Below are 23,985 nucleotides of genomic sequence, written 5' to 3'. Positions count from 1 at the left end.
AAATCAAAAAGAGTCTGGCCTACATGTGACTGCAGAGACGCAGCAACGTGGTTGACCCTCAGCTACCCTTGGGTAACTAGGAATGTGCAATGAATGCTGGCCAGCCAGCGCCTCCTATGTTGAATGAATAAAAAAAACTATTTCAAAAATCAAAACATTGCACATTAAGTGAAATTATAATATGAAATTATAAAATGAAATTGCACATTCTCCCTGTGTGGGCTTCCTCTGGTTGTTCTGGTTTCCTCCCACAGTCTGAAAGACATGCTGGTTAGGTGGATTGACCCGAACAGTGCCGGACCGTGGCGACGAGGGGAAATAACTTCTTTGCAGTGTTAATGTATGCTTTAATTGTGACTAATAAATGAAGTTTAGCTTGGTGTAGGGTGTATGAGCTGGAAGGCATTAAGATTAGCTTTTCATTAATTGGGTGTGCCGCAGACAAAGTGTGTGATTTCAGATAAAACATGAGTGCAATAATGGTGAAGCAGTGCTTTACATTTTTATTTCTCCAGAGTTATCTGCGCAGACAGAAGTGAATTAAATGTGAGGATTAAAGACTTTGCTTCCCACTTGTAGGGTTTAAGACATAAACCTAGGGATTATGACGTCAGCAGAGGAGAAATCGAGTTGAGAGAGCAGAGTGCATTGATAATTCGCCATGATCTGAAACTGCCTGAATCAAATGCATTTACAACCTGTCATTACAAATAACCTGTGATATAAACCTCTATTCGACAGCATTTTATTGAAGATAACCTTCGTCTTGTCACCGAGTAAATCACAGCATTGGGTGAGTTCCTGCTGGTAGTGACAGGGGAAAGAATAAATAAACGTTATTTTCCTCTCGCAAGTTAATACTTTAGAAATGCAGCGGTTTGGCATAATGGAAATTCCAGTCATTTGGATCTGAGCATTAAAGATATGCTAGACTTTTGATAAAGAATGTAGTTAAGCGTAATTGCACGATGAGTTATGAAACTACAAGAAAGACAGGTACTTAGGTTGGATGAACAGCTAATGAACGTTCATGCTTTTAAGCATTTTTGTTTAACAGAGGTATTCACATGAACCTAAAGCATAGTTTGTGCTGCTCTTCAGAATCAGCTCCTGTATAGCTGGGAGGGGAGAAATAAAGCCTACACATTTTACAGCACATGTAAGCCGCTGACTTCTACATGGGCCATATGGTGGCAGATGTGAGTGGATGCTTAGTTTTATATCCAGTGCATACAGTAGGTTTATTTACGGCGCTAATATCTCTAATACGTTTTAAAACACTTCCTGATTTACCCCATCTTGCTTTTATTCGGTGACCTGTACTTGGTACCTTTCTCCTTAGCTTCTTAATTTACACCCTGTCATTACAAATATCCCGTGATATAAACTTCAATTCTATGACATTTTACTGAGTTGGGGCAGCACAGTGATTAGTACTGCTGCCTCACAGCACCAGGGACCCGGGTTCAATTCTATGTCACTATCTGTATGGAATCTGCACTTTTTCCCCGTGTCTGCGTGGGTTTCTTCCAGGTGCTCCAGTTTCCTCCCACAGTCCAAAGATGTGCGGGTTAGGTGGATTGGCCATGCTAAGTTGCCTCTTAGTGTCAGGGGGATTAGCTAGGGTAAATACATAGGGTTATGGGGATAGGTCCTGGATGGGATTGTGGTTGGTGCAGACTCGATGGGCTGAATGGCCTCCTTCTGCACTGTAGGACTCTATGCTTCTAATAATATTAATACTAGGTGAGTCTTACTAATAACTGATATTCCTACTTAAAAAAAAAATAGTTGGGCTTTTAATGATGAAGCTTTGTCTCACGTGGAGCCAGGTTTGGTGAAATCTGTTCTCGGCATGGGGCTCGCACTGTTCAGCTGAATGGAGGAGGTCAGTAACAGAGAAAGAGAGAAGGGCCACAGCATTAATTCCCAGTCTGAATCATCTTATGATGGTTTAAAAGAGCTGGCGCTCGATATTTATGCTTCTGTCAAGTGTAGGGGGGGCCGGGCAATTCAGTCGAATGGTGAAGGGGACTGATTGCGTTTGAGTGGACAATTTGCTCTCATTAGTTGGGTTAGGGAGGACGAGGGCTCACAATCTCATGTCATGTAAGGCCAACAGATGTCAAGAAGTGCTTCTTTTGCCAGGGAGCAGTGGATCCCTGGAACAAGTCCCCAGTTTGTGTGGTGGACGCAGATTCATTAAGCTGGGGTTGGGCCTGTTCCTGTCTGTGATAGAAATCACCTTGTGCCAAAGGTAGGTACTGAGTGACATTAAGGAAAGGACTGATTTTCTGGACTGGCTTCAGTTTCCTCTGAGACACTCGTGCATCTCCCAGGAATTTGTCTGGTTAGGGGGTGGGGTGATCATATTGTGACGCAAATCTGCCATTCTTACCCAGCCTGGCCTACGTGTGACTCCAGAGCCACAGCAATGTAGTTGACTCTCAACTGCCCTCCAAGGGCAACTAGGGATGGGCTATAAATGCTGGCCAGCCAGCGACACTCATGTCCTTACCATTGCTGCTTTCGAACTTACTTCTCTTTTAAATGACAAAGGAGTTTATCGGACATATAACTTTGCAACTATTGGTTGCAAGATCCAAACAGGTTGCTGAAATAATTCTGTGATAACAGATCAGTGATCACTGAGCAATTCATTAAGGAAATCGCCAGCTAATCGATGCTCATGTTCCTTGCTGACAAGTCCCGAAGCCTGTGCGGAGTTTTTTGTTTCAATCTCTGATGAGGTCACTTGGCATCATCTCCATCTCGAGCTGCCCTCAAGCTAAAGCCGTAGATCTTATGTTACATTCAATCAAACAGCGATTCAATAAAGTTTATTGATTTATTAGTGTCACAAGTAAGCTTATATTAACACTGCAATGCAGTCACTGTCAAAATCCCCCAGTCGCCACACTCTGGGAGAACTTAGCACGGCCGATGCACCTAATGAGCATGTCTTTCAGACTGCGGGAAGGAACTGGAGGAAACCCATGTAGATACTGGGAGTATGTGCAAACTCCACACAGACAGTGACCCAAACCAGGAATCAAACTGTGGTCCCTGGTGCTGTGAGACAGCAGTGCTAACCACTGTGCCGTCCTTACTGAATACGGACATAAGATATCTATGACAAAAGTATAAATGTTTATGATTCAATGAAAGTGGCCTGGCTCACTTATAAATGCTGTTAAAATACTGAATGCCTGTCAAAAACCAACATTTGCTGAGGATAGGGAATGCTCTCAGGATCTCTAAGAAAAGAATTCTGTGCCTTCAGAACTCGCCGTCCTCGTTCTAGATCCACTCGTGCAAAAATGTTGCTTTTCACTTCAAATCCTGACCTATCCTGCAGCACAGTGGTACAGTGGTTAGCACTGCTGCCTCACAGCGCCAGGGACCTGGGTTCAATTCTGGCTTCGGGTCATTGTCTGTGCAGAGTTTGCACATTCGTCCTGTGTCTGTGTGAGCTTCCTCCGGGTGCTCCAGTTTCCTCCCACAGTCTGAAAGATGTGCTGGTTAGGTACACTGGCCATGCTGAATTCTCCCTCAGTGTACCCGAACAGGTGCCGGAGTGTGGTGACTAGGGGATTTTCACAGTAACTTCATTGCAGTGTTAATGTAAGCCTATGTGAATACATAAGCTTCACATTCCCATTGTAACTACTTCTCATGTGTCAAGCATGAGGTTATTGAGTTTCTGTTTTCACAAATAAAAAAACAAATTTGAAATATGAAATATGAAAACATGAATAAAAACCAGGAAATCTAATGTAATAAGAAGGGTTTTTCACTAATTCAGTCACCTTGTTTGAATGACTCCTGTGATCGCTGTTTATTCACTGGTGTTTAAACATGCATATTGTTTCTTTCAGTAGTCAAATCTTTCACGTTTGCAGGTTGACATGAAAGCTATTCGGCCCATCGAGCCTGCTGTACTGTTCAAGCATACCATGGCTGATTCACCTACCCCTTCACAATCCCAGTCCTGCCCCATATCCCATGATGTCATTAATATCCAGAAAACAATTGATTTGTCCCTTGAACATGCTCATAGCATGGTAATTAGCACTGCTGACTCAGGCCAGTGACCGGGTTCGATTCCCAGCTCGGGTCACTTGTGTGGAGTCTGCACGTTCTCCCCATGCCTGCATGGGTTTCCTTCGGGTGCTGCAGTTTCCTCCCACAGTCCAAAAGATGTGCTGTTTAGGTGCATTGGTCATGCTAAATTTTCCCTCAGTGTACCCGAACAGGTGGCGGAATGTGGCGACTAGGGGATTTTCACAGTAACTTCATTGCAGTGTTAATGGAAGTCTACATGTGACACTAATAAATAGACTTTAAAAACTTTTAAACAGTGATTAAGCTTCCACAGCCCTTTGGGCTGGAGATAGATGAATCAATATTATAATTGGACAAAGCAGAACTGCAGTCTACCGTTCATTCATTTCATGGGAAGTATTCATGCATTACATTAGCGTAAGAATCATATGCAAGTGTGCAATGTACATTGTAAAAATAACAATAGAAACTGTTGCTTTGGGATTTATTATTCTGCCCATTACTTTAATGTAGCATAGGTTAGAATTAATGCAGTGCAACCTAAGTGTATGCAAACCCAATTTAAAGAATTGACCTTTTATCGTCACACATTGACCCATGGTAGATCAATGGTATGTAATGCATTGACCCTCGTGGATTCATATTAATCTCAGGCAGTCTCCAGTGTTTGTTCTGTTCATGCAGTGAGGCTAAAGAACAACTTGTCAGTAGCAACTAGTTCTGCAAAGCAAGTACATCCTCAGATCCGACAGGCGTTTGTTTCCTTTAGAATTCAGTGATAGTAGGAATGATGGAGCCAGTGATTGGGAACCTCTGTTTATAATCTGTGTTCTTGTTTTGCAGAGGTGCGAGGAAAGTCCTCATTATGGATTTGAAATGGCCACATCTTGGGATGGCTTTTTTTATAGTTGTCTCCATCATCATGACTTGCTGTTTTGTGTGGCAGTACAGGCTCCCAAAGCAAGGCGAGGGTAAGTGTGAGGACCTTTGTCACAGACTGAGGTTTGCCGTTGTCATTAGAGTTGTTCTTTTCCCTTTCCATAGCCTTGGGATATCTTTACAGCCCATGAACCTTTTTTGTAGTCGAATCAGCGCTGTAGTGTAGGAGCGGCACTGTGGCGCAGTGGTTGGTATGATGGTGCAATGGTTAGCATTGTTGCCTCACAGCACCAGGAATCTAGGTTCACTTCCAGACTTGGGTCACTGTCAGTATGGACCATTAGATATAAGAGCAGAATTAGGCCATTCAGCCCATCGAGTCTGCTTTGCCATTCAATCATGACTGACATGATTCTCATCCCCATTCTCCTGCCTTCTCTCTGTAACCCTTAATCCCTTAATTGATCAAGAACCTATTTATTTCTGTCTTAAAAACACTCAATGATCTGGCCTCCACAGCCTTCTGTGGGAATGAGTTCCACTGATTCACCAATCTCTGGCTGAAGAAATTCCTCCTCATTTCAGTTTTAAAGGTCCATTCCTTCACTCTGAGGTTATGCCCTCGGGCTTTAGCCTTTCCCACTAGTGGAAATATCGTCTCCATGTCCACTCTATCTAGGCTCCGCAATATTCTGGAGTCTGCACATTCTCCCTGGGTCTGCGTGGGTTTCCTCCAGGTGCTCCGGTTTCCTCCCACACGCCAGAGATGTGCGGGTTGGGTGAATTGGCCATGCTAAATTACCCCTTAGTGTCAGGGGATCATACAGGGTAAATACGTGGTGATGCGGGGATAGGGTGGGATTGTTATCGGTGCAGGCTCAATGGGCCTCCTCCTGCGCTGTGGCGATTCTATTCTATTCTGAGGTGTGGTGACCAGCTACTGCAAAGGGCAATCACCTGATAACATAAGAACATAAGAACATAAGAAATAGGAGCAGGAGTAGGCCATCTGGCCCTTCGAGATAACCTGTTTCAGTGATGTTAATTGGAGGATAAGGAAGATGTTTTCTGTCCTTTCCCAAAATAGTTGTGTGGGATCTTGTACATTCACCCAAGAGAGGAGACTGAGTCTTGGTTTAACATCTCATCCGATAGCGCAAAACTACCTCAGAGTGTCAGCATGAACTTCTGTGCTCAGGAGTGCGACTCACAGTCTGAATGTTTCTAATTCAAAAGTGAGGGAGTGCTATCAGGTCTGAGGTGGCAATGCTGGCGTTGGACTGGGGTGGAGCACAGTAAGAAGACTCACAACACCAGATTAAAGTCCAACAGGTTTATTTGGAATCATGAGCTGTCCTTCCTCAGGTGAGTGGAGAATTGTGTTCACAAACACGGCATATAAAGACAGAGATGCAACTGCAAGATAACTGTGCTGCAATTGTGTCTCTGTCTACATGTGCCATGTTTTGTGAACCCAAATCTCCACTCATCTGAGGAAGGAGCAGCATTCCAACAGTTCATGATGCTAAATAAACCTGTTGGACTTTAACCTTGTGTTGTGAGAGTTCTTATCAGACCTGATGACCAATTTCCTGATCTCAGTTATCTCCCAGAGAAAGCTTTTGGCTGTTTTCCCTGCTGCTATCTCTGTTCGTTTGTGATTAGTCCTTTATTACAGCCCTATGCTGTGGCTCATTACCAAATTGGATCAAGTTCGCCGCTTAGTTAATTGTGTTATTTTTCTGGGAGTTTGAGTCCTCCAAATGAATCTTCCTTGCCGGATTATTTCTCTGTTGGATTTCAGATGAATCTACTTTGTCTAAAGAGCAAGAGGCAGTTCAGATGTGCCCCAGGCATCCCAAGCCTGTGCCGTTGGTACATCCCGTGCTGATTTTAAAAGAAGCTCTTGAGAAGGTTAGTAACTGTGTCCGCGTTAAAAGCTATTGGGAAATCAGGGTACGGTTCTGGCCAACTTGGGCGAGCTGTTAGTGTAAAAATCTTTGGAAAGTTGCTCACGTGTCAGCAGAATAACACCAAGTCAGAGGCGTCACTCGAAGGATGTACAATTAAAAGGTTAAAAATTAGTATACAATAATGGAACCCCCAGTGACATTGCCAATGAATAATTGGAATGGAAAGAACAGCTTTCATTAGATAGGGATTTGGTAAATTTAGCAAGCGATGAATTGAAGTTTATTTGTTAACCCAAAATCTCAGGATTGTGAAAATGAACATAAGAAACTTTGAGAATTGTCATTCTGTCCATTTCTCGGATATGATGTGGATTAGAATTAAGGCATTGCAGTTAAGTGCCACTGATATCAACTAGCACATTGTTTCTCTGCAGGTAGATGAGCAGCTTTTAAGGATTTATGTATCTCTGTTTGTAACAGAATGGCTGCCTTTCCTGTCCATTTCCATATATACATATATGGCTTCCTTAACGGCACCAAAATTCAACTCCAGAAGGGAATGAATCAACTGGGCTTTCGCAATCCTGTATCACAGGATTGTTACGGTGCAGAAAGAGGCCATTCAGCCCATTGTATCTGCACCAGCTCTCCAAACGGGCCTTATGGCTTAGTGTCATTCCCCTGCATTTTCCCTGCACATTGCTTCTATTCAAATAGTCGTCTAATGCCCTCTTGAATGCCTATGTGGAGTCTGCATGTTCTCCCTCTCTGTGTTCTTCCGGGTGCTCCAGTTTCCTCCCACAGTCCAAAGACGTGAAGGTTAGGTGGATTTGCCATGCTATATTCCCCCTTAGTGTCCCAAGATGTGTAGGTTAGGGGGATTAGTGGGGTAAATGTGGGGATAGGGCAGGGGGTTGGGGCCTGGGTAAGGTGCTGTGTTGAGAGTCAGTGCAGACTTGATGGGCTGAAAGACCTCCTTCTGCACTGAAGGGATTCTATGATTCGTGGGTGCTGTTGGAGCTGCACCCATCCAGATTATCCCACCATACTCCTCACTTGTGTCTTATAGATGGTGGACAGGCTTTGGAGAGTCAGGAGGTGAGTTACTCACCACAGAGTCCCCAGCCTCTGACCTGCTCTTGTAACCACATTACTTATATGGCTGGTCCAGTTCAGTTTCAGATCAGTGATAACCCCCAGGATATTGATAGTGGGGCACTCAGCTGCTGAATGTCAAGGCAAGCTGGTTGGATTCTCTCTTGTTGGAGATGGTCATTGCCTGGCACTAGTGTGGTGTAAGTATTACCTACCGCTTAAACAGCCCAAATCTGAATGTTATCCAGGTTTGCTGCATTTGGGCATGGACTGCTTTAGTATCTGAGCGGTTACAAATGGTGCTGAACATTGTGCAGTCATCGGCAAACATCCTCACTTCTTACCTTAAGATGAAAAGATTGGTGAAGCAGCTGAAGAAGGCTGATCCCGGGACACCATCCTTCGGAACCCCTGCAGTCATATCAGAGAATCATAGAATCCCCACAGTGCAGAAGGAGGCCATTCAGCCCATCAAATCTGCACCGACCACAGTCCCACCTAGGACTGACCCACATACTTATCCTGATAATCCCCCTGACACTAAGAGATAATTTAGCATAGCCAATCCATCCAAACCTGGAGTGTGGGAGGAAACTGTAAATTTCAGGTGCTTTCCAGATTTACCCCTAGTTCCTGAGATTGTGTTTTTTTTATTTATTCGTGGGACCTGGGTGTCACTGGCTAGGCCAGCATTTGTTGCCCATTCCTAGATGTCCTTGGAGGGCAGTTGACAGTCAACCACATTGCTGTGGCTCTGGAGTTACATGTAGGTCAGACCAGGTAAGGACGGCAGATTTCCTTCCCTAAAGGACATTAGTGAACCAGATGGGTTTTACTGACAATCAACAATAGTTTCATGATCATCAGTAATTCCAGACTTTTTTAATTGAATTCAGATTCCACCATCTGCCATGGTGGGGTTCGAACCTGGACCACAGAACTTTAGCTGAGTCACTGGTTTAATAGTCCAGCAATAATACCACAAGGCCATTGCCTGCCGCATTGCTGCTGCTACAAACTTGTACCAATTATTGCATTACAGTCAGGACAATGTGCTTTTCTGAAACTTAATTTTTTGGGGGAAGCAGAAGATTTTTTTTTATTCATTTGTGGTACATGGGCGTCGCTGGCTGGCCAACATTTATTGCCCATCTGTAGTTGTCTGAGGGTAATTAAGAGTCAACCACATTGCTGTGGTTCTGGAGTCACATGTAGGCCAGGCCAGGTAAGGATGGCGGATATTCTTCCATCATTAGTAAATCAGATGAGTTTTTCCTGACAATCAACAATGGTTTCATGGCCATCAGTAGATTCTTAATTCCCCATAGTTTTATTGAATTCAAATTCCACCATCTGCCGTGGCAGGATTTGAACCCAGATCCCCAGAACATTAGCTGAGTTTCTGGATTAATAGTCTAGAGATAATACCACTAAGCCATGGCCTTCCCATTTATTATATGATGTGTATTATAAATATATATATATTATTTTAGAGTGGCACAGTGGCTAGCACGGCTGCCTCACAGCGCAAGGGTCCTGAGTTCAATTCCGGCCTCAGATACTGTCTTGTGGAGTTTGCATGTTCTCCTCATGTCTGCTTGGGTTTCCTCCGGGTGCTCCAATTTCTCCCCACAGTCCAAAGATATGTGGTTTAGGTTGATTGACCATGCTAAATTGCCCCTTAGTGTTAGGGGAAGTAGCTGGGATAAATGCATGGAGTTACAGGAATAGGGCCTGGGTGCGGTTGTGGTCGGTACAGACTCGATGGGCCGATTGGCCTCCCTCTGTATTGTAGGGATTCTATGATATTATAAGAACATAAGAACATAAGAAATAGGAGCAGAAGTAGGCCATCTAGCCCTTCGAGCCTGCCCCGCCATTCAATAAGATCATGGCTGATCTGTCGCTGCTCAGTTCCACTTTCCTGCTTTCTCCCCATAACCCTCAATCCCCTCTCTTATCAAAAACCCATCAACCCGCGTCTTAAAAATATTTAGCGAGGCAGCCTCCACCACTTCAACGGGCAGAGAATTCCAGAGATTCACCACCCTTTGAGTGAAGAAGTTCCTCCTCAACTCCGTTCTAAACCGCCCCCCTTTTATCTTGAGGCTGTGCCCCCTAGTCCTACTGTCTTTTTTGAGCGGGAAGAGTCTCTCCACCTCTATCCTATCCATCCCATTCATCATCTTATACGTCTCAATGAGATCTCCCCTCATTCTTCTAAACTCTAACGAGTACAAGCCCAGTTTATTCAGCCTCTCCTCATAGCTCAATCCCCTCAACTCCGGTATCAGCCTAGTAAACCTCCTCTGCACTCCCTCCAAGGCCAAAATATCTTTGCGCAGGTGCGGCGCCCAAAACTGCACACAGTACTCCAGCTGCGGCCTCACCAATGCCCTATACAGCTGCAGCAAGACCTCCCTACTTTTATATTCAATCCCCCTCGCTATGAAGGCCAGCATCCCATTCGCCTTCCTGACCACCTGCTGCACCTGCAAGCTGGGTTTTTGCGACTCATGCACAAGGACCCCGAGGTCCCTCTGCACCGCCGCCTGCTGCAGTTTTTCGCCCCGTAAGTAATAGTCCTTCCTACCATTCTTCCTACCAAAGTGGACCAACTGCACCCAGGCCCTATTCCTGTAACTCCATGCATTTATCCCAGCTACTTCCCCTAACACTAAGGGGCAATTTAGCATGGTCAATCAACCTAAACCACATATCTTTGGACTGTGGGGAGAAATTGGAGCACCTGGAGGAAACCCAAGCAGACATGAGGAGAACATGCAAACTCCACAAGACAGTGTCTGAGGCTTATTTGTCAATGATATCAAATTGTAACATTGCTGTTATATTGCCAATGACAAACCATGTGAATGCATTACAAGTAAAATGTAAGATTTATCATGTATTAGGGTTGAGATGTGATGGGCCAACATTAATCTGGATAATGCAGATTAAGGCAATATGAAAGGATTCTGATTTTAGTTTGGTTAATGGAACTTTGCAATTGAGTTAATATGAGAAAGTCTCCACTGCCAAAGGCTGATAAATAAAAGGATTGGGGAATATTCCTAAATCCTTGCTTGAAAGCATCTAGTCAGTGGAAATAACCAAAGGATCTGGTTGGAAAGCATTTAATGAAAGGAGGCAGGATGATCGAAGATTGAGGGGATTTGTGGCATGGGGCTTCAGAATAATGAATGGTAAACATTTAGTGGACGTTTTGCTTATATTATAATTTGACTTCAACAGAAATAAAACTGGATGAAAGTATAAGACAGAGTTGCTATAACACACATTACACTATTGCACAAAGTCAGGATCCATCCCATTCACTGAGAAGTTATCATATTTCTCACTGTACATTTCCAACAAAATTATGAGCAGAATATTACATTCCCTCCCTGACGGGTTTGGGCTTGGGGGCAGCTCCAAACCTTTTAGCATGACTACCCACCACCCTCCCTTGAGCCCTGACCTCTGCAATTTTATGCTAGTGCAGCCCTGGCCCCCGTTGAAGCCTCCAAGTGGCCAATTATTGACCACTTAAAGATCATTTCCCACCCAACCTCTTAGTTTTTAGGCTGGCTGGAGTGGTTCAGGGGCAGGGGGGGGAGCCCGAAAAGAAACCTGCTCAGGCTTCAGATGGGAAGTTGGTGGGGGGGGCAAGCAGGGTGGGGAAGAGGGGTTTGTTTCCATCTAGAGCCTCCTTTTAACATTGGGCACCATGCTGCGCACCCCCCCTCCCTCCCACATCCCCCCCAGAAAAAAATAGGTCTCGCCTCTGCAAATGCTGTGTTTCCCCCTGCTGGCCTCTCTGTCAATGCTTCCCACTCCCCTCTGGCCATTCCCTGGGCTTCACCTCTCCAACCCACCCTGAGACCCTTTAACTGATCCAAGACTCCCAGGACTTGGACTCTGAGGATTGATTGTTGTCCCAGACCTGTCCAGTGCAACGTCTGTAGCTGCTGAGACTATAGGACTGCCTTCCCGGGTTGGGGTTGGGGTTGGGCTGCGGTCCCATCTCCAGCCAATTAACACTTGTTGGAGCATCAAATGGCTGCGTGGCAAGAAGTATCAGCAAAAATGAGGAGACAGTGGTAATGACATTGAACTAATAATCCAGATGCCCAGGCTAATGATTGAGGGATGTGGGTTCACATCTCATCATGGCAACTGGTGGGATTGGAAATCAGTTAATAAATCTCCAACTGAGAGTTAGTCTCAGTAATAGTGACCATGAAACCATCGCTGACTGTCATTTAAACCTTTCTGGTTCACTAATGTCCTATCTGGTTCACTAATGGTGGGGGGGCAAACAGGGTGGGGGAGAAGGCTTTGCTTCCATCTAGAGCCTCCTTTTAACATTGGGCACCATGCTACACAAGGAATCTGCCATCCTTACCTGGAAGGAGGGAAGGAAATCTGCCATCCTTACCTGGTCTGGCCTATTTGTGACTCTTAACAAGCCTCTGAAAAGACCTAGCAAGGTCAGTTCAAGGGCAATAAGGGATAAGCAACAAATGCTGGCCCAGCCAGCATCCCATGAAAGAATAAAGGGGGAAAAAAAGCAATGTGTTTGCTGCTGACATCTCAGATAGTGGGAAGGGAACCCTCACCACCCCCCAAAGGTCCTTTCCTCTTCCTCTTTGAAAATTCAGAATTAAAAGTTAGGTATATAATTGTGTTTTACAGGTTGACTCTCTTCTATGCAGTCAAATACACACAATGAGTCTGCCATCCATTTCAGCCATTGTCATTTATAATGACACTGTTCTGTGGACTGGAAACTTTGGAAAAAGAAATGTATCAGATGAGTTTTCACCCCCACCAAATGAATATACTGCCTACAGGTAACTTTACAACTCCTATCATTTTCCTATCTCGCTCTTCACAGGAAGCATATTTGTGAATAATTCCATATTGCTTATGTAAGGTACTTTTACCTCAGGCCAAGCCAAGAAATAAGATTTATTTATGAAAGATTTCACTCCACAAATCACCAGATGGGTTGAGGTGAAGGGGCCCATTGATCTCCCACTTACCAAATTGTCCCGTTGCAGTACAAGCTGTATCTTTAGAAGCAAGATACAGCGATGTTTAAACCATCCTTCTGGATAAGATCAGCATAATCAGGATGCCACGCAGTCCGGACATTCTCTCTTCCACCTTCTTTTGTCAAGAAAAAGATACATAAGTCTGAGGTCACACACAAACCGACTCAAGAACAACTTTTTCCCTGCTGCCATCAGATTTTTGAATGGACCTACCCTGCATTAAGTTGATTTGTTTTACACCCTAGCCATGACTGTAACACTATATTCTGCACTCTCTCCTTTCCTTCTCTATGAATGTTATGTTTTGTCTGTATAGCGCGCAAGAAACAATACTTTTTACTGTATCTTAATACATGTGACAATAATAAATTGAATCAAATCAAATTTGTTGCCCACCCCTTGAACTGAGTGGCTTCTTTGGCCATTTCAGAGGGCAGTTAAGAGCCAATCACGCTGATGTGGATATGGAATTAGATCATGTAAGGATGGCAGATTTCCTCCCTAAAGAATATTGGTGAATCATTGTGCCAACTTTTTTTTGTTATATTCATTTGTGGACATGGGCATCGCTAGCTGAAGAGGAGCTAAAGAGTCTTTAGCTCTGACGAAGGGTCATCCATTCTCGAAACATTGACTCTACTCTCTCCATGGATGCTGTCAGACCTGCTGAGATTTTCCAGCACTTTCTGTTTCAGATTTCCAGCGTTTTGCCCTCAAAATGCTGTGACTGTTACAAGAATAAATACTGATTTATATTTTCTGTTCACTTATATTTACATTCACTCACACCGTTCGTCACCTCAGGATGTTCCAAAGAAATATGAGCCGTAGTTAGCATCAGTCTGGCCACCAGGAGAACTTTCCTCGTTGTGTTAAATAGAATCATGGGATTTTTTTTTGAACCTCCATCTGAATGGGCTGATGGGGAATTAAGCCCCACACCAGAATCCATCGTGAAGTTTCAGCTGTGTTTTGGCTCAGGAATTAAGCCAAACCCTCTCGGATGGAAGTAAATGATCCCACAGCATGAGGAGTTCTCCTGGCTGGCATTTAGTCCACAACCAACTGCAACAGATTATCTTGTCATTGTTTCTTTGTGGAAACTTATCATGTACAAATTGGCTTCCACATCTGTTAATATCAGTGCTAGTATAAACCGGAGAAATAATGTAATTGAGCAATAATACAATCATAAAATGTATTTTATCTTCAGCAAGTTTATTCTTCATACAGCTCAGTATGGAAACAAACTTCTTATGCCCCCAACTCTTCCAGCTGCATTCGTTTATACTCTTCATAGAATCCTACAGTGCAGAAGGAGGTCATTCAGCCCATCGACCACAATCCCACCCAGACACCATCCCTGTAACCCTATACATTTACGCTAGTTGTTCCGCCTGACACTAAGGAGCAATTTAGCATGGCCAGTCCACCAAACTTGCACATCTCTGGACTGAGAGGAAACGGGGGCACTCGCAGGAAACCCATGCAGACATGGGGAGAACGTGCAAACTCCATCCAGACAACGACCCAAGCCAGGAATCGAACCTGGGTCTCTGGCGCTGCGAGGCAGCAGTGCTAACCATTGCGCCAGTGTGCCGCCCTCATTTGGAGGTCGAGCCAATAACCATCCTCTGTCTTTAATAAGGCAATTAGCCTAACAATGGAATTGTTAAAGCCTGTACTTGCTGATAGGCAACATTTCATTCCATTACATCAGAACTGACACTTAAAATTAATGATTGACTGTAAGGCACTTTAGGACATCCAAAGGTCACAGAAAGTGGTGTTTGAATGCAAATTATTTCCTTTTCTTTTCTACTCAAAAACATTTGGCAGAATATCCAATGGGACGTGCAAATGGTCAAAGCTGACTACAACTGGGAAGCATGCTTTTATACTGTTTATTGCCTGTGAGATGCTTACAGAATGTGGCATCCAATGATATCAGACTGTCACGGACTGTAGATTTAACTGAGCAGTTTTCAAAAGAACAAAATCAGCAGCATCCTCAGCACCATTTCCACTTGTGAGAGAATTTCTGGGTTTGGAATTTCTGGGTTTAAATTGAAAATTTGGAATTGGTGGTAACAGCCTTTAAGGCAATTAATTCTGGAAGTGATTCCAAAAGATCCAGGGATATGGCTGTTTGACTAGGAACATAAACAGGAACAGTTAGGAGATGTGAAAAGGTGGAACATACAAAGGAATATCACAGCAATCCTAAACTCAGTGTTAATAGTGTCAGTGTCAGGGCAAGCACAACGCACAATGGTTAGCATTGCTGCCTCACAGCGGCCCAATTCCAGTCTTGGGTCACTGTCTGTGTGGAGTTTGTACATTCTCCCTATGTCTGCGTGGGTTCCCTCCCACAGTCCAAAGATGTGCAGGTTAGGTAGATTGGCCATGCTAAATTGCCCTTTAATGTTGGGGTATTAGCCGGGTAAGTACATGGGGTTACGGAGATAGGTCCTGGGTGGGATTGTTGTCAGCGCAGGCTCAAAGGACCGAATGGCCTCCTTCTGCACTGTAGGGATTCTATGATTCGAATCAATGATCCACTAAAAGGACATGTGATAGCGAGAGCTACCTGCTACTGGTAACGGCACAGCTAGGCCAGGATGAGTAGCGACTGAGCCACCATAGGCCCATGGTTTCACTGGGTCAGTTGGTGGAAAGCACTCATGTTAGGAAGCAGCCAGACCTGTACCAATTCAGCTGGGAAATCATTTGAATAATGGACTAATTTGGTTATAAAAGATAAAGCTTGAGTGGTAACCCAGATCCAGACAAAATCAGTGGTGTGGAAAAGAAAGTAATATAGATATTGTGGGTTCCTTGAACTGTCATTTTTTAAGTTTGAGCTTTCCTTAAAGATTTTTTAAAGTTTATTTATTAGTGTCACAAGTAGGCGTACATCAACACAGCAATGAAGTTACTGTGAAAATCCCCGAGTTGCCACACCCCAAGCACTTGTTTAGATACACTGAGGGAGAATTTAGCACGGCCAATGCACCTAACCAGCACATCTTTCAGACTGTGGGAGGAAACCCACACAGACACGGGGAGAACATGCAGACTCCACACAGTGACCCAAGTCAGGAATCAAACCCAGGTCCCTGGCACTGTGAAGCAGCAGTGCTAACCACTGTGCAATCCTAAAAGTTCAGAGTTCACTCTAAGAATGGTACAGGCTAACCATGATGGGGAGAACATCTGGATATCCAGATGCAGTGGCCCTTATGCCCATGGATGTAGACGCCACAGCCAAAGCATCGTTAGAAATGTTTGCTTAGCTCACGTCAAAATTCGGAGCAAATCCTTTTCGTCTTCATCAGAAGGTAAAGGTGGAACAGCGACTGTTCATGCACTTACTTTTGCACATTTTCATTATTATAATACGTATTTTGAGATTCCTTCTTAACGCCACTTAGTGTGTGACACGTTGTGATATCAAACTGGGTGAAAATCTCAAAATCATTTCTCTTGTTTCAGGATTGCGAGCATTTCCAAAATATTCCCTGCTATAATGCTATACAAACTCTGGCAAGATGGGAAAATTACATCTCTGGACGATCCACTCACAAAATATGTCAAAAACTTTACAGTCAAAAACCCACTGGGAAATTCAAAATTGCCAGAACATAAGTACAAGGCAGAAGACTTGGTATTTGAGAGAGGGGAAGCCAGTACAAAAGTATCATCTGTGACCTTGAAACGGATGGCCAGTCAGCTGTCGGGTAAGAAAAATATTTTGTAGAATCCCGACAGTGCAGAAGGAGGCCATTCAGTCCATCGAGTCTGCACTGCAATCCCACCTAAACTTTATTCCCGTAACCCCACATAATTACTTGCTAATCCCCTGACACTAGGGTCAACTTAGCATGGCCAATCAACCTAACAAAATATGTCCTCAAACAAAATACTGCTTCCTCTGACATGGTAAATATTATCTAATTTTAAAAGAAGCAAATATTAGGTCATGAAATAGAGTTAACCTGGAATACACCAAAAACATTCCCAGTGTGTCCCTTAGCTAGTTATAAGCAGAATTTTCACACATATATGCACACATGTGAAGAGCATTGCAAGTCAAAAGGATATATTAGAAATTTCGCACGGAGTTCAGGAAGTCCCATCCTGTAAATTGAATCATAGAATCCCTACAGTGCAGAAAGAGGCCATTCAGCCCATCAAGCCTACACTCACTACCATCCCTCCCAGACCCTGTCCCCATAACACCATGCATTCACCCTAGCTGGACCCCGACACTAAAAGACAATTTGGAATGGTCAATCCACCTAACCCACACAGCTTTGGACTATGGGAGGAAACTGGAGCACCCGGAGGAAACCCACGCAGGCACAGGGAGAATGTGCAGACTCCGTACAGACAGTGAAGCCTGAAGCCGGGAATCACTCCCATGAACTTGTTGGCCTTGATTACAGAGCTAGGTAAATTCTGTCTGAATTGTTTTCCAGGGTTACCCAGGCGCCTCCGGTCAACAAGTCTGCTCTGGGATGGAAACACTGAGATGGCGCTGAACCTTCTGCAGGACGATCTTCTCGTTGCGGATCCTGGCACAAGGTCAGAGTTCATCCTTCAGCACGGAAATTTTAAACTTTAAGAGACTGGGATCTGAGGGCACTGCCTCAGAGTAAAGGAACAACCCTTTAGAACTGAGCTGAGGAGGAATTTCTTCAGCCAGAGGGTGGGGAAATCTGTGGAATATATTGCCACAGGAGGCTGTGGAGGCCAGGACATTGAGTGCGTGTAAGATGGAGACAGGTAGATTCTTGATTGGTAAGAGGATCAAAGATTACTGGGAAAAGGCAGGAGAATGGGGTTGAGAAACATATCTGCTATGATTGAATGGCAGAACAGACTCGATGGGCCGAATAACCTAATATCTTATGTCTTAATCTTTTCATGCTTAATAAATGTTACACTCTTTTGTTAAAAGTTAATCAGCAGCCTTGTGACTCTGTTCATCAATGATTGAATGGCAGAGCAGACTCGATGGGCAGAATGGCCTAGCTCTACTCCTATATCTTATGGTAAAGAATTGATGACCAATTAGAATTTATGGATGATTCTTGATTTTTAAAAATAAGATTATATGTCCTTATCCAGTTAAATATTCCACTGTATTGTTAGTTTACACAAATAATTAATGAAGCTTTTCATGGGAGGAGCATAACGGGGTCTGGCTTCAAACCGCCTTGTACAAAACAAAGGGTGAATCGTGTAACTCACTGCACTAACAGCAGAAGCACTTTTAATCTGGTTTTCATCACAGGCATCAGTACAAAAGCTGCTTCAGGATACGTCTGATTGGGACTTTACTGCTACCATGACTGATCTACAAAGCTCCGATGAGATTGCAGTCACAGGCAGATATCCAGGTGGAATGTGTGCATCTTGTGCTGTTACAGTGGGAGTTGCACCTCAGGCAGGAGTTACGGTGCAACTAACCCACATCCGAGACACATTGGGCTCATCCTGAAACTGGAAAATCCCACCCGAGGTCAGTGGACCTTTCCATCGTCCGCCCCTCGCCCACTCCGATTCCTGTGGCAAGCAAACCGGGAAAATCCCGGCCACTGAGTGAAAGAGGAGGTAGATTACAACAACTGGTGTTATTAGTGCTCTGAAGAGACTTTCTAAGCTTGACTGGCAGTCACTGTGTGCCATTCAACATAATGGGCAATGCTTCACATCAGAGTAACAGAAGAATGTTGTGAGATCACACCCACCACTCGCGATCTCATCATTAGCTTTTAAGAGACTTCTGGATGAGTACATGGGATTTAATAGGATTGAGGTTTATAGGTAAGCCTAGTAGGTAGGGATATGATCAGTGCAACTTGTGGGCCGAAGGGCCTGTTTGTGCTGTAGTTTTCTATGTTCTAGCCTAAGCGTGTGGGGGAACCGTTAACAGAAAGTTGTGCATTGGTTTCCTCAGCAAATCCAATTTTACAATCTGATTTTGGGGGCTGGAGCATGTAAGCAGTGTAACCTCCTCACTGAGCAAATAGCTGCTGGTTCGGGAAGACCAGCCAATCAACCTTATAAAAGGTTGAATTGCAAAAGAAGCAAGTGTGATGTGTGAAAAGAAACTTTTTTACACAGCGAGTATTTTGGGTCTGGAATGCACTGCCTGGAAATGTGGTGGAGGCAGGTTCAATCGAGCCATTCGAGGGCAATAAGATGATTATCTGAATAGAAACAAAGTGCAAAGACATGGGGGAAAGCAGGGAAATGTCACTAAGTCATAACACTCGGTGGCACGGTGGTTAGCACTGCTGCCTCACAGCGCCAGGTTCGATTCCAGCTTGGGTCACTGTCTGTGTGGAGTCTGCACATTCTCCCCGTGTCTGCGTGGGTCTCCTCCAGGTGCTCTGGTTTCCTCCCACAGTCTGAAAGACGTGCTAGTTAAGTGCATTGACCATGCTAAATTCTCGCTCAGTGTATACGATCAGGTGCCAGAGTGTGGCGACTAGGGGATTTTCACAGTAACTTTGTCGCAGTGTTAACATAAGCCTACTTGTGACTAATAAAATAAACTTGTTTGGAGAGGGGTGCAGACATGATGGGCCAAATGGCCTCCTCCTGCGCCATAACAGTTCTGGGATTGCCTCCCCTGTGCATACTGGAAGATCTTCACCTTGAGGAGAAGCAGTAACGTATCTTCATATCACTCTCTGTAAACTTAGCTGCTGTCTGCCCTGAATCTGGCACTGCTGTTTCCACTGAGCTCTCAGACCCTGTTCCTCTCCTTTGGGGCCACTTGTTGATGGAAATGAGCTCTTTGCTCTGCCCAGTAATGTATGTGTTTCTGATGGATCCAGCCATGAGTTAGTTGGCGGTAGCAAGCCCCATTCTGCTTTACTTTCTGCGATGAATCAGACACTGAGGAATTTGTTATCGAGGAATAAAAATTTGTTGGACCTTCAGAAACAATTTAAGTAAATTGGCAGACCTGTGTCCAGATTATTTAATCAGTAACAAATGTACGGAGCAACTCCCTTTCCAAATGTGGATTTAGGACTTGTAAGAACAAAAAAGGCACATTAAAATCACGACAGAATGTTAATAGAACCCTAACCGTGCAGAAGGAGGCCATTCAGCCCATCAAATCTACATTGACCACAATCTCACCAAGGCCCTAACCCCTTATCCTGCTAATCCCCCTGACATGATGTGGACATGCTGGCGTTGGACTGGGGTAAACACAGTAAGAAGTCTCATAACACCAGGGTAAAGTCCAATGGGTTCATTTGTAGCAAAAGCTTTCGGAACTGGCTGTTCCTTCGTCAGGTGGGTGGGAACTCAAATAATCCCCCTGACACTCAGGGGCAATTTACAATGGCCAATCAACCTAACCCGCACGTCATGTGGAAAGTGGGAGAAAACCCATGCAGACACGGGGAGAATGTGCAATCTCTACTCAGAGAGTCACCCGAGACTGGAATCGAACCCGTGTCCCCAGAGCTGGGAGGCTGCAGTGCCACTGTGTCACCCATATGTTGTATTGTCGGTAACAATTTGCTGCATAATTTTGATTTTATTCAATGTGCTTAAGTAAAGAAGAAAATACACAAAATGAACTCTAACTGAGTAACAATTATTATTCTCTCTTTCTTAGATGCCATTACAGTAATTTGGCATTTTCCCTGCTGGCTCACATTCTGGCCAGCAAAGTTGCTGGATCGGAGTATCAGCGCTGGATAACTGAGAATATTTTGGCTAAAATAGGAATGGAGCACACTGGATTCGAGTTCACGCACTCGGTCCGTTCCCAGCTGGCGGTCGGTGTGTACAGCAATGGTCAACCGGCGCAGCTATACAACCTCGGCTGGTACCGACCCTCTGGCCAGATGTATTCGACCACCGCTGACCTGGCTAAGTTGGCGATGGTTCTCCTGGGGGCTGTTCACAGGCACCTCCTGGAGCCTGACACCATCAAAATGATGCTGACCCCAGTGTTCAGGTGCTCGGAGGATTACTTTGCCAGCAAAACAGGAACGCCGTGGGAAATCAGTGAGCTGTTTGGATATGATATCATTAAGAAAGACGGTGACTTGGATGGTTACTCCGCTAGCTTCTCCCTGGTTCCCAAGCTCAAACTGGGATTCATCATTCTGATGTCAGGGGCCCGACCCCAGGAGACGGACTTGACTACAGGAGTTTACAAGCACCTAATACCCGCCATGGAGTCTGCCTTTCGACAGAGCCACAGGGTCCTTTACCCACCTCCCCACTCCAAGCCTTACGTTGGTTATTACACATTCGCAAACTTGACCTTTTATGAGATCAAGAAGGATGAGGATGGAGTATTAGTGATGCAGCAATTTGGCCCTCACATTGAAAAGCTGATACCCGAGAGATACAGGACTATCAAGCTATGTTACTTAGAAGAGAGGATATTTCAAATTGTATTTGAGAAAGAATATCCGTGTGTTCTGAAATTTAGCACAGCCTCAGTGTCTCTCGAAGCACAGGATGGACAACTGTTCAATTTCTTCCAGTTCAACAGGAAAGGCTTGTCCACTGGTTTTGATGCTCCGGGTCTAAATACCTATAATATCCTCCGCATTAACCGAAAACCAAAATTCTGAGAATCGGCACAGAACGTGCAGCTGTTTTAGGAATATTTGAAAAGCCATTTGTCGAGTCAAGAACATTTAGAAATACTGCAACAAGGAAAAGAAACCTTTCTCCCTGCAGGGCCCCTCTATGATCACTCAATCAAGATTTACCATCATCTGTGATCCCACACTTAGTAGAACAACATGGCCAGGAATCGCCTTGCAGCTGTTTCCCCCCTCCCACCCCACCCTGGCCTGATCCCTTGATGAAGATATAACACTGGAAAAGTATTAACTCTAAAGGATATTCCCAACCTACATTTCTGCTGTTTACTTCCTCACAGAATTGTTGTTAGAACCTCCATAACTATTTTTTAAATGTTTATTTATTAGTGTCACAAATATGCTTACGTTAACACTGCAATGAAGTTACTGTGAAAATCCCTTAGTCGTCACACTCCGGTGCCTGTTCGGGTACACTGACTTTTCTATATATTCATAACTTTGGGGCAGCACGGTGACACCGTGGTTAGCACTGCCAGGGACCCAGGTTCAATTCTGGCCTCAGTTCACTGTCTGTGTGGAGTTTGCACATTCTCCCCATGTCTGCGTGGGTTTCCTCCGGGTGCTCCGGTTTCCTCCCACAGTCCAAAGATGTGCAGGTAGGTGGATTGGCTGTGCAAAATTGACCCTAGTGTCAGGGGGATTAGCAGGGTAAATAAGTGGCTTTACAACTGTAGGTGGGATTGTGTTTGGTGCAGACTTGATGGGTTGAATGGCCTCATTCTGCACTGTAGGGATTCTATGATTTACATCCAGCTTTTCTGATCACTGATCCAACTTGTCCAGCTCCCTTCTAATATCAAACAATGGTTTACATCATTGGCCACTGAACACAGTTCAATGTCGTTTGGACATCTTGGAAATGTTTGCCCTTCTTAGTCACTTGTATAAAAGTTACAAACAACACTGATCCTTGTGAAAATCCAGTGGCAAATCCACCATTCCCCCTCTCACACACACACCAGCCACTACCAAAAGAGAAAATGCTGGAAAATCTCAGCAGGTCTGTCAGGAGACAGAAGAGCTGATGTTTCGAATCCAGATGACCCTTTGTCAAAGCTAAAAGGCATAGAAAGTGGGAGATATTTGTGCTGTAGGATGAGGGACCCTACAACAGTACACTATTGTCCACTTCCCAGCCTGATAATTAAATCGTGTCTCTGAACCCTTGTCTGCTTTGTGCAATGCTGTCCAATAGTTACAGGTAAAGTATTAAGCAGCTGGTGAGGATGAGAGTTAGAACGGCATTCATCTCCTGTAGCGACACATCATTGTGTGGGACAGCTGTCTTTTCGCCCGAGCAGCACATTTTTGCACCACGTTGCTTGCTGACTCAAAGTGCTTGATGGAGCCTCTCTGTGCGGAGTGAAGTGAAGAGTTTGCAAACATTGAAGCAGTGCTGAAAATCGTCAAGAGACCTGGCGGAAGATTTTTAAATTCCACAGTCCACATTGTCCAATCCTGATAAAACAACAAGGTCTAAAATTATCAATATTCTCCTGACCCACCAGGACCTGGACTCAGTGGTGAAGACTTTGATGGTAATTTTGCGCCCCAATGCTGGATGCAAAACACCACTTTTAACACAGCTATTTCATCATTCAATGTGTTTGTGCCATCTTTACTATTTGTAGGACTGTACTAATTTATGTCAATAAATAAAATTGATTGAAATTTGTGGATGTAGTGATACTGCCGAGAGCCTTAAATGTGCCCTTGTGATTTTGCCAATTATCATAGAATCCCTACAGAACAGAAGGAGACCATTTGGCCCATCGAGTCTGCACTGACTCTACGACAGAACATCTTACCCCAGCCTACCTTCCTTGCCCTATCCCCATTGAGATCATGTTGAAATTGCTCCCATAAGCTACAGGAGCAGAATTAGACCATTCAGCCCATCAAGTCTGCACTGCCATTCAATCATGGCTGATATGATTCTCATTCCCATTCTCCTGCCTCCTCCCCATAACCCTTGATCCCCTAATTGATCAAGAACCTCTCTATCTCTATATTAACGATCTCAATGACCCACCTCCACAGCCTTCTGTGGCAATGAGTTCCACAGATTCACCACTCTCTGGCTGAAGAAATTCCTCCTCATTTCAGTTTTAAAGGAGCATCCTTTCACTCTGAGGTTGTGCTCTCTGGTTCTAATCTCTCCCACTAGTGGAAACATCCTCTCCATGTCCACTCTATCTAGGCCTCTGAGTATTCCATAAGTTTCAATTCGATCCCCTCTCATTCTTCTAAACTCCATCGAGTATAGACCCAAACTCCTCAACCTCCTCATATGGCAAACCCTTCATTCCTGGGATCCCG

At 44.4% G+C, this 23,985-nt stretch overlaps 1 protein-coding gene across 1 annotated transcript; it reads left to right on the top strand.

Annotated features, from left to right (window-relative positions):
* The first annotated feature begins 681 nt into the window (after positions 1 to 681).
* Positions 682 to 23,273, top strand: LOC145360118 (beta-lactamase-like protein 1). Its single transcript, XM_080215085.1, has 7 exons — positions 682 to 793; positions 4,909 to 5,036; positions 6,749 to 6,858; positions 12,648 to 12,805; positions 16,505 to 16,749; positions 17,491 to 17,596; positions 20,658 to 23,273. The coding sequence occupies exons 2-7, from the start codon at positions 4,931 to 4,933 to the stop codon at positions 21,628 to 21,630; spliced, it is 1,698 nt and encodes a 565-aa protein (XP_080071211.1). The 5' UTR covers positions 682 to 793; positions 4,909 to 4,930; the 3' UTR covers positions 21,631 to 23,273.
* The last annotated feature ends 712 nt before the right edge of the window (positions 23,274 to 23,985 follow it).

Source organism: Carcharhinus amblyrhynchos, chromosome 30 (genome assembly GCF_965287045.1).
Source record: "Carcharhinus amblyrhynchos chromosome 30, sCarAmb.v2.hapA, whole genome shotgun sequence".
NCBI lineage: Eukaryota > Metazoa > Chordata > Chondrichthyes > Carcharhiniformes > Carcharhinidae > Carcharhinus > Carcharhinus amblyrhynchos.
Note: the sequence above shows the minus strand (reverse complement) of the source record. Positions and strands in the feature narration are given on the sequence as shown.

Coding starts and splice junctions, on each gene's coding strand:
- LOC145360118 (XM_080215085.1), top strand. CDS start 4,931: ATGGATTTGAAATGGCCACATCTTGGGATGGCTTTTTTTATAGTTGTC. Junction 12,806..16,504: donor AATGAATATACTGCCTACAG/GTAACTTTACAA, acceptor CTCTTGTTTCAG/GATTGCGAGCATTTCCAAAA. Junction 16,750..17,490: donor GATGGCCAGTCAGCTGTCGG/GTAAGAAAAATA, acceptor ATTGTTTTCCAG/GGTTACCCAGGCGCCTCCGG.